The 14,933-nt window shown below is 56.6% G+C and overlaps 1 protein-coding gene across 1 annotated transcript in view; it reads left to right on the top strand.

The window, feature by feature from the left end:
* Positions 1-14,933, top strand: part of LOC108297239 (mitotic spindle assembly checkpoint protein MAD1) — a 293,725-nt gene that overhangs the window by 164,649 nt on the left and 114,143 nt on the right. Inside the window, exon 6 of the mRNA XM_037735355.1 lies at positions 1,998-2,088. Coding sequence (XP_037591283.1) covers positions 1,998-2,088 — 91 coding nt within the window. The remainder of the gene's footprint in view (positions 1-1,997; positions 2,089-14,933) is intronic.

Genomic DNA, 14,933 nt, shown 5'->3' with positions numbered 1-14,933 from the left:
TGTTGGTCAGGCTGGTCTTGAACTCCCGACCTCAGGTGATCCGCCCGCCTTGGCCTCCAAAGTGCTTGGATTACAGGCGTGAGCCACTATGCCCGGTCAATGTTTTATTTCCTTAATTGGTATCCTAGCCATAAGTCTTTGTTATTTTAGGGATTGCTGTAGGTTCTCTGGTATACATCTTTAGCTGATCACAGCCTGCCTTCAAGTGATACTTCACCTTATTACACATAGGATAATCACTTTACAGCAGACATGTTAATTTTTATCCTATAGTGTTGTCATACATTTTATTTATTGGTTTTTTTTTTTTTTTTTTTGAGAGGGAGCTTCGGTCTGTCTCCCAGGCTGGAGTGTAATAGCACGATCTTGTCTCACCACAGTCTCCATTTCCCAGATTAAAGCGATTCTCCTGCCTCAGCCTCCCCAGTAGCTAGGATTACAGGCATGCTGTATTTGTTTGCTTACTTTTGAGACAGAGCCTCACTCTGTCACCCAGGCTGGAGTGCAGTGGTGTGATCTTGGCTCACTGCAACCTCCACCTCCCGGGTTCAAGCAATTTTTACACCTTGGCCTCCTGAGGAGCTGGGATTACAGGGCTGCATGACCACGCCTGGCTAATTATTTTTAGTAGAGAAGGGGTTACGCCATGTTAGCCATGTTGGTTTTGACTCATGGCCTCAAGCGATCCACCTGCCTTGGTCTCCCAAATTGCTAGGATTACAGACGTGAGCTACCACGCCCAGCCTCTGTGTTTTGTTTTTGATAGTTTCAATTGCTGTTTCCTCAAGGACACTGAACTTTTCTATTATAGATTCTAATCTGTCATTAATCCCATACAGCCTGTTTATCTGAGACATTGTAGCTTCCACTTCTACATGTGTCCCTTCCACGTCTGCACTTAACTGTTCCATTTTTTCCAGGAGTTTTAACAACTGTCTTAATGTCCCTGTTTGCCAGTGTTGGTGTCTGTGCTGTTCTTGGCAGGTGTTTGTTGATTGGTTATTCTCTTCATTACTGGCCATGTTCTCCTGTTGCTTTAAATGTCTGGTAATCTTTGACTGGATGGCAGGCATTGTGAATTTTAGCTTGTTGTGCTTTAGACATTTTTGTATTTGTATAAATCTTCTTGATCTTTTTTCAGAGATGCAGCTAGGTTTCTCGGAAAGAGTTTAGTTTCCTTGGGTCTTGCTGTTGTGGTATGCTGGGGCACCCTGGGCAGTTCTCAGGCTGGAATAGCTGTCTGCATTCCTGTCCCTGTGCAATGTCAAGTGATCTTTCCATCACTATGGGCCTTGACAGACTTTCTGATTTTTAAACCACATGAATATGTTTTCCATTCAAAATACTAGATTTAGAAATGAAGACAAAACTAGACAGCTTCTTACTGTGAACTAAAACTGGCCCCATTCTGGTTGGGCCATGGAGCCTCGTTTTGCATTCTGTGCCCACGGAGGAGAAAGGAACTCTCCGTGGGTCGCCCCGAAGCCTGCTTTTGTTTCTCATCTGAATTGCTCCTCTGTGGTTCCCCATCACCAGCTCCTTCCACACCCCACATTAGAAGTCCTTTCCTGTCTTTTCTTCATTTCTGAAGACATTCTGAGGTCGCTTTCCTGTTCCTCAGTGGTGTCCCCTGCATTCTGCTGTCACGTCACCCTCTGGGAGCAGCCCACGGACATGGACACACCGACTCCCAGGCATCCTGCCTCGGGCTGGTTCTCTTTGTGCTTCCAGCTAAGATGTGGTCGATTGAGACTTTCTCAGTTTAGGCTTGTCCAGCCGAGCAGGGGCCACCAAGGACTCCTGCATCCTGTACTTGTGACATTTTCTAGTTTTCTCTTGATGTCATCGCTGTACTCTGAGAGCTTCACAGACATGTATTTAGAAATAAAGCGTTATAGCTGGGCCTCCTAACCTTTCATCTCCTTATCACCCAGAGGGCGGGACTTCCCAGCATGGGTGACCACAGACACCTGGTCACCATTTCGCTCTCCTTGCAGGTTGAAGGTTGAGGAGCTGGAGGGTGAGCGGAGTCGGCTGGAGGAGGAAAAGAGGATGCTGGAGGCACAGCTGGAGCGTCTCACGCTGCAGGTGAGGGCAGGGCAGCCTCTGGGGGACATGCCGCCTGGGGCCTCATAGTGTTCTGTCCAACATGAAAGCCCGTGGTTCCTGCCACCACAGAACACCTGTTTTCTGGCTCATCTGTCTGAACTCTGGGCTCTCCTCCCTCTTGTGGGCACCCCCTTGCCTGGCGGGGAGGCCGTGCTGCTGACAGGCCTGCATTGGCCACCTCTGAGCTCCTCTCCACCCTGCACCACCCACACACCTGGTGTCAGTGGAGTGGGCTCTGGGTGGGCTTGCACTGTGCCCATCCCAGGATCTGCCATGGTGAGCTGGACTGCTATTTGTGTTCTTTTTTGTTGTCCTTTATCTTTGGGTTTCATCCTCCTGTCTGAGTTGCTGCGTGGCAGGAAGCCCTTGGGTGCGAGGTTAACGCATTTTGGACAGGCCATTGATTTTTTTCTTGGCACCTCTTAGAGGCAGATCAAATCTATTTTTTATGACCAGTTCCTGGTGATTAGAGAAGTGGAATCTGTGGTGGCAGACAGCTCCGAGCTGTGCTGGCCTGTCCTCAGCCTAGGACCTGTCATCTTGTTTTAATTGGGCCATGGTGTACAGGTAGGGGTCATAAGGCTGCTGCCCGCCCACCAGAGGCACTGCGTCAGAGCTGCTGAATGTCTCTCTGGCTGCTGGATCGAGCAGAGCCTGAACCCTGGCTCCTTGGTGCCCATGTTGCCCACTGATTGGGGTCCAGGCCTCCCCACAGGCACCACTTGTGGCTTTCCTGCTCCGGCCTCTGGCTGTCTCCCCAAGGCATCCTCAGTGGCCCTTGGAGCTTGTTGAGGTGTGAATGAGGTGAGGGGTGTGGGTGAGCACTGTGCCGACACCTGGCGAACACCTGATGGAACCTGGCCATCATCCCCATCCTGTGTGGACGGCGTGTGCTTGGGAGCTCACTAGTAGAGCACTCCTCTGTGGGAGATGTGGGGCGGGACATCTGGTAGGAGATGCCAATGGCTGGTGTGCACTGCAGGGTTGGCACAAGGGGTAGGGCTGGCAGTGTCACCTGTGACCCTCCCTAGGGTGTTGGAGAGGTGGGGGCCCTGCTCCCAGGCATATCCTGAAGCTGCTCAGATCCGAGGCTTGGTGTTGGCCATGTGTCCTGAAGCTGCTCAGAGCCTAGGCATGGTTTTGACCACATGTCCTGAAGCTGCTCAGAGCCTAGGCATGGTATTGACTACGTGTCCTGAAGCTGCTCAGAGCTGAGGCATGGTGTTGTGCATGTGGAGTACGAGTGCCACACTGTGGCCAGCATGGCCATGTGGGGAGAGGACAGGGCTGGACCTGGTGGTCCTGGGGAAGCAGATGTTTATACCATGATATAGTGACCTCGAGCCTAGCCCAGGATTCAGGAGCTGTTCCTCCCTGGGTTAGTGCAACAGGTACGACTGTGCCTGGATAGCATATGAGAAACAAGCTCAGAGCAGTGAGGCAGGGAGGCCACTGGGGTTTGGCTCATGGAATGTTGGAAACTTCTAGACAACCCTGTAGCTGCCACCACCACTGACCCCCTCTGCGATTTCACCCCTGGTGTGGGGATGTCCAGGGTGGCACTGGGGAAGGTGAGGCCACATAGGCGCTGTGGTGGCTCGGGCTGCCCTTGGCTCTGGATGCCCGGGGCTGCACAACTGAAGGGAATAATGTATACAGTGGTCCATTTCCAAGACAAAGTGCCTTGAACCGGCTTAGGCCAGCAAACTACAGAAGAAACAGGATGTACTAGGCTCCTGCTTGGATCACTGATGCCTGCTTGTTGCCTCCCGCTCCCCTCTTCTCCCACTTTCCCCCCACCAACCTTACTTGCCCTCACCCGAACCAAAGAAGTTTAGTCTAAGATGAAAGTTTACTAGCCTGCCAAAGAGCTCGCCTTGTCTGTTCTTATCAGCCTGCCCAGCGACTTAGGTCATAAGTCAAATACTTGAAGAGTCCCTGAGCGGACTAGAATTGCAATGCACTGTAGGCTGCAACAAAATGCAGCAGGATAAGCCGAAAGAAAACACCTAAATCTCCTCCCAACAGCCAATAGGCAACATCCGGGAAGATGGTGACCCCCATAGTACCCAGCCTGTGAGGAACCGGGGAAGGGACCTGCGCACTAGGGGATAAACTGCTTGTTGTGACCATGCTGGGTGTGCCTGCCTATCAGACACTGGATCTTGCAAGACCGTCATTAAAAGTCTTACTTTTGGCTGGGCGTGGTGGCTCACACCTGTAATCCCAGCACTTTGGGAGGCCAAGGTGGGCCTCCCTTCACTTCCATTGAACCATCTCCATGGCAGGCAGGGCCCCGAGCCTGCACTCTGTGCTTGGGGGACAGGTTGTGGGGGCCTAAATCCACTTCCTGTGAGCCATCTCTGTGGCAGGCAGGGCCCCAAGCCTGCACTCTGCGCCATCGCTGCACTCCGGACCCAGCTGTGTGTCCTCTAGACACAGATGGGGCAACCCCATGTCCCTGGTGAGGAAACATCCACTCCCAGATCAGTGGTTTGGTCCAGGGCAGCTGGCCAGAGGAGAGAGTTGAGATCTGAAGCCAGGCTTGTCATCTCTGAGCTTGTTTCTCCCCATGCTTCTAGCCCGACCCACCCCACCCCTGCTTTTCTCAGCCTCTGCATCCTCACGGCCCAGCTGTCAAACTTGGGCCTTGGCTCCAAGGACCCCCTGCCCTGTGGCCACAGGTCTGCTCCCCCAGCCCCGAGGGGCCCCCACCCACATGCCAGCTGCAGGTGATTGTGGTGTGAGCCACAGCTGTTTGGGCCACTTGGGGTTTGCACCCCAATGGCAGAGCTGGCTGCCCAGGCAGTATGGGTCATCCTGGCATAAGGGAAGTATCCAACCCCGATGCCAGAGCCTCCCCCAGTTCTTCTGTCAGTTCAGGCTCAGGCCTGAGTCCTGACCATGCAGGAAGTTGGCGGAAGCTGTGACACAGTGTGACTGGTCCTGGCTGAGTGGAGGGGCAGGAGTTCGCACCTGGTTCAGGGAGCTGGCCCAGACACTGTTTGAAGTGGGTCTGAAAGCAGTTTTCACACATGGAGACACATGCCACCAGTCCGTCTGCCCAGGCTCGGGTGGGGCCAATGTCAAGTCACAGCCCTGGTCAGGAATCCCATCTCTCCTTCCTGGCAGTCTTGGGCATGTTGGTTTTTATAAAGGAAGCCCGTTTCAGCACTTACAGCTTCCTTTATAAAGCTGGGGGGCATGATGTCCCCTTGGGGATGCTGGGGAGATCAAAGACCTCCTCTCCCTGCTCCCACTTCCTCCGGAGAAGTCTTCATGTTGGGCCGCTTCAAGGAAGACTGATTACAGACCATGGCATTAGCACACACCTGGCACACTGTGGCTGCTGCATAGACGCTCATGCCCATTCTGGCTCTTCCTGCTTCTCCCATCACCAAGGGCAGAGCCTCACCCCTTTACCTCCATCCCTGAACCTGGACACCTTAGGCCTTTGGGCAGCTGTGGTGGAGTTGCGGGGGGCCCATCCTGGGGTGCTGGCCTGGGCACTCATGTCATTCCACTGGCCGCTTGTGAGAGCCACACAGGCCTGCTGCACGGGCCTGGGACCCACTGCTCCCGACAGGAAGACAGGCTGCCTGCAGGGTGGCTCCTGGCAGCAGCCAGCCCTGAAGAGTGCTTGGGAGCCATGTTAGCAGGAGCCAGCTGCCACCACTGCACTCCCTGTGTAGATGGATGCCCTCTCCTCTCCCTGCTCCCACTCCCTCTGGAGAAGTCTTCATGTTGGGCCGCTTCAAGGAAGACTGATTACAGTCAGCTGCAGTCTGACTTAATTGGGAACATTCTTGGAGAGGGGCTCAACTAGTTATTAGTTACTAGCTAGTTAGAACTTCATGTAATTAGTTCACAGCTGGTTGGTGAGGAAAGACAATTCCAGTTACCCCTTAGAGCTGGCCACTGCCCTCCCATGGTGCTGAGGCTGGGAGACGAGGCCTGGGAGGTCCTGTACTGCTTTTCTGGGAGGGCCATCATTGGGCTCCACTGTGGCGCCAGCCTTTCTGAATCTCCCTAAGATCCCAGAGCTGTCCAACACTCCTTAGGGCCGACTGTGTGCGCTCTCGTGTTGCTGAAGGGGCTGGAAGCGGGTGGGTGGGGCCTCTTTTGCTGCAAGCCCTCCCATCCAGTCTAGAAATGGGGAAAGTGAGGCCCACAGGGAGTGTGTGCGTGAAGGAGGAGCTCAGATGCTCCATTCTTGGGAGGCAGAATGAGGCTTGAATATGTTGCTGTGTTTTCAAGTGAAGACAGAAATTGAGCAGACCCCATGGAACTCCAGATAGGGTGGCAGAGGGAGCTCTGTGGCTATTGGTGCAGCCACAGGAGTTGGGGCAGGTGGAAGGCACAGTCCTTGACCCCACCTGCAGCCCCACCTGCGGCTGTGGCCTCCCGCCCCACCCCTGGCCCCACTGCCCGAGTGCACCCCTGTGCTTTTCTGTGGGCCTAGAACCAAGGAGCTGGGGCCTCAGCACCTTTGTCCTCATCTGGCTCCCGGCTGCATTCTCATGCCCCACCTTATAGTGGAGGCACTGGGCCTTGTCAGCTTGGGCCCCACAGCCTGGGGTGGGCCATGGCTCTGTCTCCCACTGGCTGCGGCCTGGCCTCGGCGTGCTCCCCAGGATATGGAGGGCATGGGTCTTTCCCGCAGGCTGTCTTTGGAGATCTCAGGTAATGGCTCCTGGAGGGCCGGCACATACCTGGTGAGCTGGGCCTGTGTAGCTGCCATTCTTGTTATCCATCATAATACCATCGTCCTTACCTCCATGACATGGGCATGTTTTCCACACCTGTGGTTCTGATGAGCCACGTCCGAGGATCGAGGGCACTGAGCCAAGGCAGGACACACAGGGAGGTGATCAGGGCCTGCAGGCCACCCTCAAAAGAGAGGGGCACATCCAGTGGAGGCCTCACTGCACCACAAGGAGGCCACTCAGGGCCCACAGGCCACCCTGGGTAGAGAGGGGCACATCCAGTGGAGGCCACACTGGGTAGGACACTGACCTCCTGGCTGGGTGGGTGCATCACCACCTGACAGTTCCACCTGGTAGCCACCAGCTTCTGTGCGTGACGTGTGTGGCATGGGCCGGCGCCTGTGCCCCAAGGGGGCCCGCATGTCACAGTGATTACTGTGTAGCGTTCAGACTTGGGGTGTTTTTCAGAAGTTTATTATGAACATTTAAAGATACATTGTGAAGATGAGAAGTTTGCAGTGAGCGCCTGTTCACCCAACACCAAGTTTCCCATGGATGCTCCACTGTGGGGCTTCCTGACATCTCTTTATCCCTCGCCCAGCCACTGCACCACTTTATTCTTCTGATGTGCTTTAAGTAAATTGCAGACATCTGCACACTTCCTCTAAATGCCTCAGTGTGCGTGTAATTAAATAGAATTCATCTTTGGGTTCTGAAGCCCATGCTCCAGCCGTTTCTCACTGTGGCCTCATCATGGTGCTTATTCAGGCAGGTTAGTGGTCAGGGCTGATGGAACCCCCGCTTCCAGCACTGCTCCCTCCCTGTCCCACCTGCCTGCTCTTCTCCGGCGGGCTCCTGGGTGGGGTCTGTGGCTGGGGCTAATCTCAGTGCCCCAAGTGTTGCTCAGGAGAGAGACCAGACAAGAGCCTGGCGGCATTTAAAATAAGTGCATCTGTTTTGGAAAGGAGTGGGTAGAAGATTGCCGGGTTCCCTGTTAGCAGAAGCTCGAAGCGTGTAGAGACTGTCCTGCTTCTGTATATACCAACAGGCAGGAGGTGCCATGGCTCACATGCCTGGGACCAGGGCAGGGTGGGCCCGTCACCCCTTCTCAGACCTCCTCACCCTCTCCCCGAGATTTTGCCCTCGTGGTCCCCAGACCCCTGGAACCCTGAAGCCGCCAACCCTGCAGCTGCCCTGGGAGCAGCCAGGGCTGCATCCCGTCCTGGAGCCACAGCTATCCGCTTTGTGCCAGCATCCATGCCCAGGTGTAGTGGGCCGGGGTGGAGTCCCTGTTCCTGTCCCGGGGCCTTCCAGCGGGTGCTGCAAGCCAGCCTCCTCAGGTCTGGCCTCTCCCACTCACTGGATGACTCCCAGTGATGCATGTGGCTCATCTGTGGGACCTTCATTCTCTGTGTTTGGCTCCTTCTCCTGAATCTTCTACCATGTTGTATGGAGTGTGGCCTCTGGACCAGGACGATGGGCCTGGCATTACCTGCTGGCCTCCGGAGGTGCTCCTCTCTGGGCCCTGAAGGCCTCCTTTGTGAGGTGAAGGAGCTGGGCTTTTCCTGGGAGGCAGGATCGTGGGAGGACACCTCTGTGGGGCCCATGGGACTCTGTGCCCACCAGCCCAGCCCTCCCGTGCGTGAGCCACCTTCACGTACCTCCTCTGTGCCAGGCACTGCTCTAAGCTGAAACACAGCCCTGATGTTCATGGGGCCATGTTCTGTGGGAGACGTACAGTGAGCTGATGGTTCAGACAGTGAGGTGCTTTCCTTCCGTGAAAGGAAGCAGTTCTTTGTCACGGGGCCCCCAGGGATCCATGTTAGGTCCTGGCGGGACCAAGGGCTCCTGATCTCCCATGGGGAGGGACAGGAGAAGCGCCCACTGCAGCCCAGGCTGCTGAGGAGGCTGAGTTGGCCGAAGTCCTCAGAGCAGCGTGCTAGTGTTTTCTGTGATCACGTTCATTTCCTTTATGCGAGGTCTCACTGCTCTACACATTCCCAGCAGCCGATTCCACATATGAGAAACAGCACGAGTGTTCTGAGCACGAGGGCTGAGGTTGCCAGTGAAGTTGGCCTTCTGTTTTAATCTGAGCTTCCTGCAGCCTGAGGAGAAAGGAAGGTGTGATCTCTCACGTAATTCCTGGGAATTACGTCATGGGAGTTTGCTGACTAAGCACAAAATTTTAGAAGAAATGTCTCCGGTGGGGGCTTGGCAGTGCCTTGCCATGGTGAGGTCACAGACAGAAGAGTGGCTTTGTTTCACCACAGAGACCCCCAAGTCCCCTTCTGCATACATCCCCAGAAGAACCAAAAGCAGGGGCTCACGGATACTTGCACACCACGTTCACGACAGCCTCGCTCACGGCGGCCCGCAGGTGTGTACACCCCAGGCGTCTGTGGACAGACAAGTGGATACGCACAGCATGGTCCTTCCGTAGGGCGGAGTATGATGCAGCCTTGAGGAGGAAGGACGTCCCGACACCTGCTGCAGTGCGGGTGGACCTGAGGACACTGGGCTGGGTGAAACCGCCAGTCACAGAAGGATTCCACCTACACAATGCCCCTAGAGCCATCAGATTCATAGAGGCAGGAGGTGGAAAGGCAGGTGCTGGGGGCTGAGGCTGGGGCAGAGGAACGGAAAGTGAGCTTGTAATGGATGTGGGTTTTAGTCTGGAGAGGTGAGGAAGCTCTGAGGATGGCTGCACAGCACCGGGAGTGTGCCAGTGAGCTGTGCAATCAGAATGGTTATGATGGTCAACTTCCTATCATATGCATTTGGCCAGTGAGAACAAACAAGCAGCTTGTTAGGACCTCCTGGAGTGAGTCAGACCCCAGATTCGAGGGGCAGAGCGCTCAGGTGGCTACTCCAGCCCTGCCCTGCCCTCACACAGCCTTGGTCCTTCGGGCACTCCCGCTCTCCTCAGGCCCCTCATCCACCAGCTGGTCCTGCACCTGCTGCCTGAGCCCCTGAGGCCTCCTGAGGGCTCTTGCCGAGCCTCAGGCCGGGTGGTTTAGGCGCTGGCTATTGTTTGCACTCTGTAGTGGGGAGATTGGGATACTGGAGGCTGCCCAGAGCTCCTGTTGATCTGCTGGCCCGGCAGGGACCCACTTCCCTCACTAGGCAGGCCAGTGGAGCAGCCTTCCGGCTGAAGCCCATGGTTCATGGGAAGAGGAGGAGGAGGAGCCTTGCTTGCAGCAGGACCAGGGCAGTGCAATTCCTCCCCCACCCCTGCCTCCTTCCAAGAAACATAGGCTTCGTGCTCAGGGTGAGTAGCCAGCAGGTGGCCCATGCACTGACCACATTGCCATGGCAGGAGCTCAGGGAGATGCCTGGTCTGCAGATGGGGCAGGCGATAGGCTGTGAGCTGATCAAGGAGCATGGGTGGCAGAGCCGGGACCCACCGTGGTGGTTACTAGGTTCTGCCCGCTCATTTCCCACCTACCCACGTGTGCTGCTCTCCCACACTGAGTTTTGCCAGAGGCCCTGCCAGAGCACCCTCCTTTTGTGGGCCTACAGTTGCTCGCAGAGTCAGCAGAGGGTGGCAAAGGCCCTGGGTACAGGGGAGGAGGTGGGAGCCACAGCTAGGGGCGGACATTGAGGGACTCCTATGTGGGATCGGGTCTGGAGCTCAGAGCCAGACCTCAGCCTAGATCACTGTCATCCAGCCCTTCCTGACAGTTCCCTCCAAATTGTTTACAAGCCTCTCTCAGCAGCAGATCACCTTCTGAAGGACTCGGGTGGAAGTCAGCGGGTGATTACCAGCACCGGGTAATTGGCTGTGCTGAGAGTCCTTCATCTGCTGATGAGGCCCGAGGTCAGGGGAGCTTTAATGAGGGCGTGCGGGCCTCAAGGCAGCGTGGGACATGCAGGAGGGTGGCAGAGCCACCAGGTGGACGGACAGACAGACAGGTGGTGTGAGTGTGCCCAAACTCTCACTCCCCCACCATATGGTGACCACCTCCCCTCTGGGCGACAGGAGATGGGTTGGGGTTCTAGGGACTTGGCCCAGAGTGTCGCAGCTGTGGCTGGTGGAACTGGGACCCGGCATGGGCTCTGCCAGACCCTTGCGTCTGCTGCCTGGGCAGGCATGGGCATGCACACATAGCCTGAGGGACCTTGTCCTGTGTGTACTGAGATCGCCCAGTGGTCTCTGCTGTCCCCTAAGGTAGAGACATGCCCAGGGACCTGCTGCTGCGCATCTCAGTCTCCTTTGTCCTGTCCCTGCTGCTGCCACTTGGACGGAAGCCTTGGGGTAGAAAACCAAACTCAGAGGCACGAGCTAGGGGGTCCAGGTTCCCCGAAAGCTGATATCCCTGAGCATGTCTGCAGCCTCTTGGAGACCCAGGGCCTCCTCTGGGAAGCAAGGGCCATGGCCCTGCCTGCGGGCGCCTGACAGTTCCAGTCCCTGCAGCTCTTGGCCCTGGCTCTTGGCTCTTGGTGATGGAGGTGTCCCCAAACAGCCACTGCTACAGGCGCTCTGTCCGAGGGACTGACGTCCTTTTGGTTCCTGGGCATATCTGCAGGGAAGACAGATGAGAGCAGCTTCTAACAGGAGGAGAAGGGAAGCACGGGGCCATGCCAGTGCCTGTGGGGTTTGAGAGGAGGCCGAAAGTGGCTGTGGCTCTTCTGAGGGTGGGGAAGAGGCCCCTCCCTGCTGCCTCTGCTCAGCTGGACTCGGGAGGGGGAAGCACTTTGCTTCTCTCACAAGGAACTGGGTTTTTACCTGGAACCTGCCTATGGCCTGGTTTGCCAGATGCTCCCCGGTTCTCAGGAACATCTTGAGAAGGACTTGGGTCCTCAGACAAGTGTGGAGTTCCAAGAGGGACCGAGAGCCAGGCGCATGTGGCGGCAGAGGGAGGACACCCACATCTCTGGTTTTCCTCCGTGAGTCCCCCTGGGCAACGCTTGCGTGCCCGGCAGAGCTCCTTACAGCCTGAGACCACGAGCACGTCCATGAACCCGCTTGACCTTTCCATGGACTTGGCAGGTTACCATCACCACCAGTCTACAGATAGCAGATCCAGGCTCAGAGAGCAAGCCACCACATGCGCACATGCTCTGGAGCACAGAGCATTGGCTCCAGGGGCCATGCCCTGGGCCCCGCCTCAGAGAGCTGCCCTGGAACCTCAAGGAGCAGGGCCCAGGCACTATTGCCGCAGCTAGGCTGGTCCCTTACGGGCAGGGCCAGGGAAGCTCCACATGGTGTCCTGGGGAAACAGCTATCTATCCTTCCTGCTGGATCCTGTGTGTATGTCAGGCCCAGTCCCCTGTGTTGTACAGGGTCCAGGCTCAGTCTCCCTCTGGAGCTGTGTTTCTTGTTCAGGGACTGCTCCAGGTAGGCTGGACAGATGTCAGCCTTGCTGGGTGCCATCAGAACCATCTCCTCCCTTGCCACTGGCACAGCCCCTGGAGGCCAGGAGTTTGGCCCAGGGCCATCCAGTCTCAGCCTTGGACGGATTAGGAAGGGGTTGCTGTCCCTGCCCGCTGACTAGTGGAGACTCCGACATGCTGACCTCCCTGGCCACTGCAGGTCATCCGCCCTTTCCCTGCCACAAAACTATAGAGGCTGTTAATCAGGGGTGTGATGAGAGGAGCCCCTGACCCTTGCTGGAACCAGGACAGGCATGACCCCTCTCAGCTCCCTCCTCCCCTGGCCCTGCACATGGAGCTGCTATGTAGGGTCTCTGCCGGGAACGCCAGCCCCGGAGCTATGCGGTAGCCTCGGCGCCCTCTCCTCGGTGCCAATGTCTGGGCTCCACTGGTTTGGCAGACGTGCCAGCTCACAGGGAGCATCCTGTTGGGGAAAGCTGTGGCCTCTCCCTTAGGCCCTGGCAAACCCTCGCTTAGTCCCCGGGCAGGACCCTGAACAAAGGCCAGGCAGCACATGGCCACAGGGGTGGAGGGGGGTCAGGGGGCCTTCTCTGGGGCCCATGGCTCAGGGAGGGGTGGGCTCACTCGCAGGGTGGCTGTGCCATGGACACCTTGGCTGTGGGGAGTTTCTGCTTCTGGTGAAGCCTCGTTGTGTGGCATGTGCTGGAGGGGCCGCCGGGGCTCCACCAGGGCCTGGTCACTCCCTTTCCCCCTGAAGCTTCTGCATACAAGGGGTAGACTAGGCACGAGACACCTGCTCCCCACAGTGGAGCACTCAGCTTCACAGAAGAGGAGCTCCTTAGGGTCCTGTCCTACCCTCATCCAGTTGTCATCCTCCCACTGCTCCCAGGGACTGGTCACAGGCAGCAGGTGGCCTCCATCCTCCTTGGGCTTCAGTTTCCCCATTTGCTCCAGGCTGCCCTCTCCTGTTCTTGTGCTTCTGCCTGTCCGGGAGCAGCTTTCTGCAAGAGGTGGGACACAGCCCTGCAGGCCCCTCAGCGACAGTCGTGTACAGGTGCACTCAGCGACAGGTGTATACAGGCACACTCAGCAACAAGCAACAGGTGTGTATGGGCGCATTCAGCCACAGGCGTGTTTGGGTGTACTCAGCCACAGGCATGTACAGGCGCCTCAGCCACAGGCCTGTACAGGCACACTCAGCCACAGGCATGTATGGGTGTACTCAGCCACAGCCATGTACAGGCACACCCAGCCACAGGCACATACAGGCGCACTCAATGACGGGCATGTATAGGCGTATTCAGCGACAGACATATTCAGGCCCACTCAGTGACAGGCATGTACAGGTCCACCCCGCCACAGGCACATTCAGGTGCACCCAGCCGCAGGCGTGTAGTGGTGCACCCAGTCACAGGCACGTTCAGGCACACTCAGCCGCAGGTGTGTTTGGGCCCACTCAGTGACAGGCACGTACAGGTGCACTCAGCCCTGATGCCAGCCCTGAGTGAGTTGCCCAAGGTCAGGCAGCTGCTGAGGGCAAGAGTAGGAGGTGTTACCCCCGCCTGAGCTTGTTACAGATGCAGGTCCCACAGCCCAGGCGTATGCTGTGGGCAAAACCACAAGCAGGAGATGGAAAGGCTGGACTTCCGCCTCTTGGTAGGTTTGGCTCTGCCCTTCCCCAGCCCAGCAGGGACAGCCCAAGCTCCCTTGCTCTCCTCCCCAAGCCATTTCTTTGAACCGGGAGAGGTACTGATTGAGTTTTGAGGCCAGGCGATCTATAAATATGCATGAGGACTGGTGGTTATTCAACTGTGTTTTCCATTCCCCTCTCGTCGCTGCTTCCTTCCAGCGTTTTCTCTGCTCACAGCATGCACGTCAGGCACAGGGGGACAGGCGCCTTCCTCCCCAAGTGCTGCCTGGGCCTTGCTGGGGGTGGTCTGCTTCCTGGCATGGACCTTGTAGGCAGGGCCCCTTAGAAGCCACTTCCTTTGCCTGGGGCAGCTGAGGGCCCACGGCACCTGGTCCTGCACTCACCGGGGCTTGGGCTCATGGCTTTCCTGCCCTCCGCTCTGGCCTTTATGAGCATTGTGGCTGGAAGGAAAGTCTTTGAATGTGAAACTCACCACACTCACCCTCACAGATGGAAAACTGAGGCCCAGAGAGGTCAGAGACCTGCCAGCAAGTTAGGGGCAGTACTCATGGTGGGAACAGAGATGGAGCCAGTGCCAGCCTCTTCCTGCGGGACTTGGCTGCAGACAGTCCCCATAACACAGAGGGAGATGGGCATTCGAGGCCAAGGCCTCCTGGGGGCACAGTTGTGGGCTTGCATGGCAGCCCTGGAGCACCCGCACCCTCTCTGGGCCTTGTCTCTCCCTGTGCAGACCCTTCCAGGACCTCTGTGTCTGCAGGTGGGCCCTAGGCCTGGCCCGGCGGGAACCTTGGACAGACAGTAGGCCTGCAAGTGTCCATAGGCATTCCCAACATTCTCCTGCCACACCCACTGGATAGCTCTTCTGTTTAACAGTGCTGGTTAACAGCACCAGAGCGCCTGCTCGCTCTACAAGTGAAAGATTTTTGTTGAGTCGATGATTGCACCATCGCATCAAAGGAAGGCTCCAAACTTTTGAGATTCTCGTCAGTGTCTCAACAGTTTTCTCAGCTGTGAATCAAACAAGGCAACAAATTTTAGCAGAAGATTATAGCCATTTTTCCCCTTTCTTCCTGGAAGCTGTCATCTAACAGCAGATTCCAGCGAGGTTGCTCGATCTCCCATCTGCTTGAGTT

This window comes from Cebus imitator, unplaced genomic scaffold (genome assembly GCF_001604975.1).
Source record: "Cebus imitator isolate Cc_AM_T3 unplaced genomic scaffold, Cebus_imitator-1.0 Scaffold785, whole genome shotgun sequence".
Classification (NCBI taxonomy): Eukaryota; Metazoa; Chordata; class Mammalia; order Primates; family Cebidae; genus Cebus; species Cebus imitator.
This window is presented reverse-complemented; position numbering and strand designations above follow the sequence as displayed.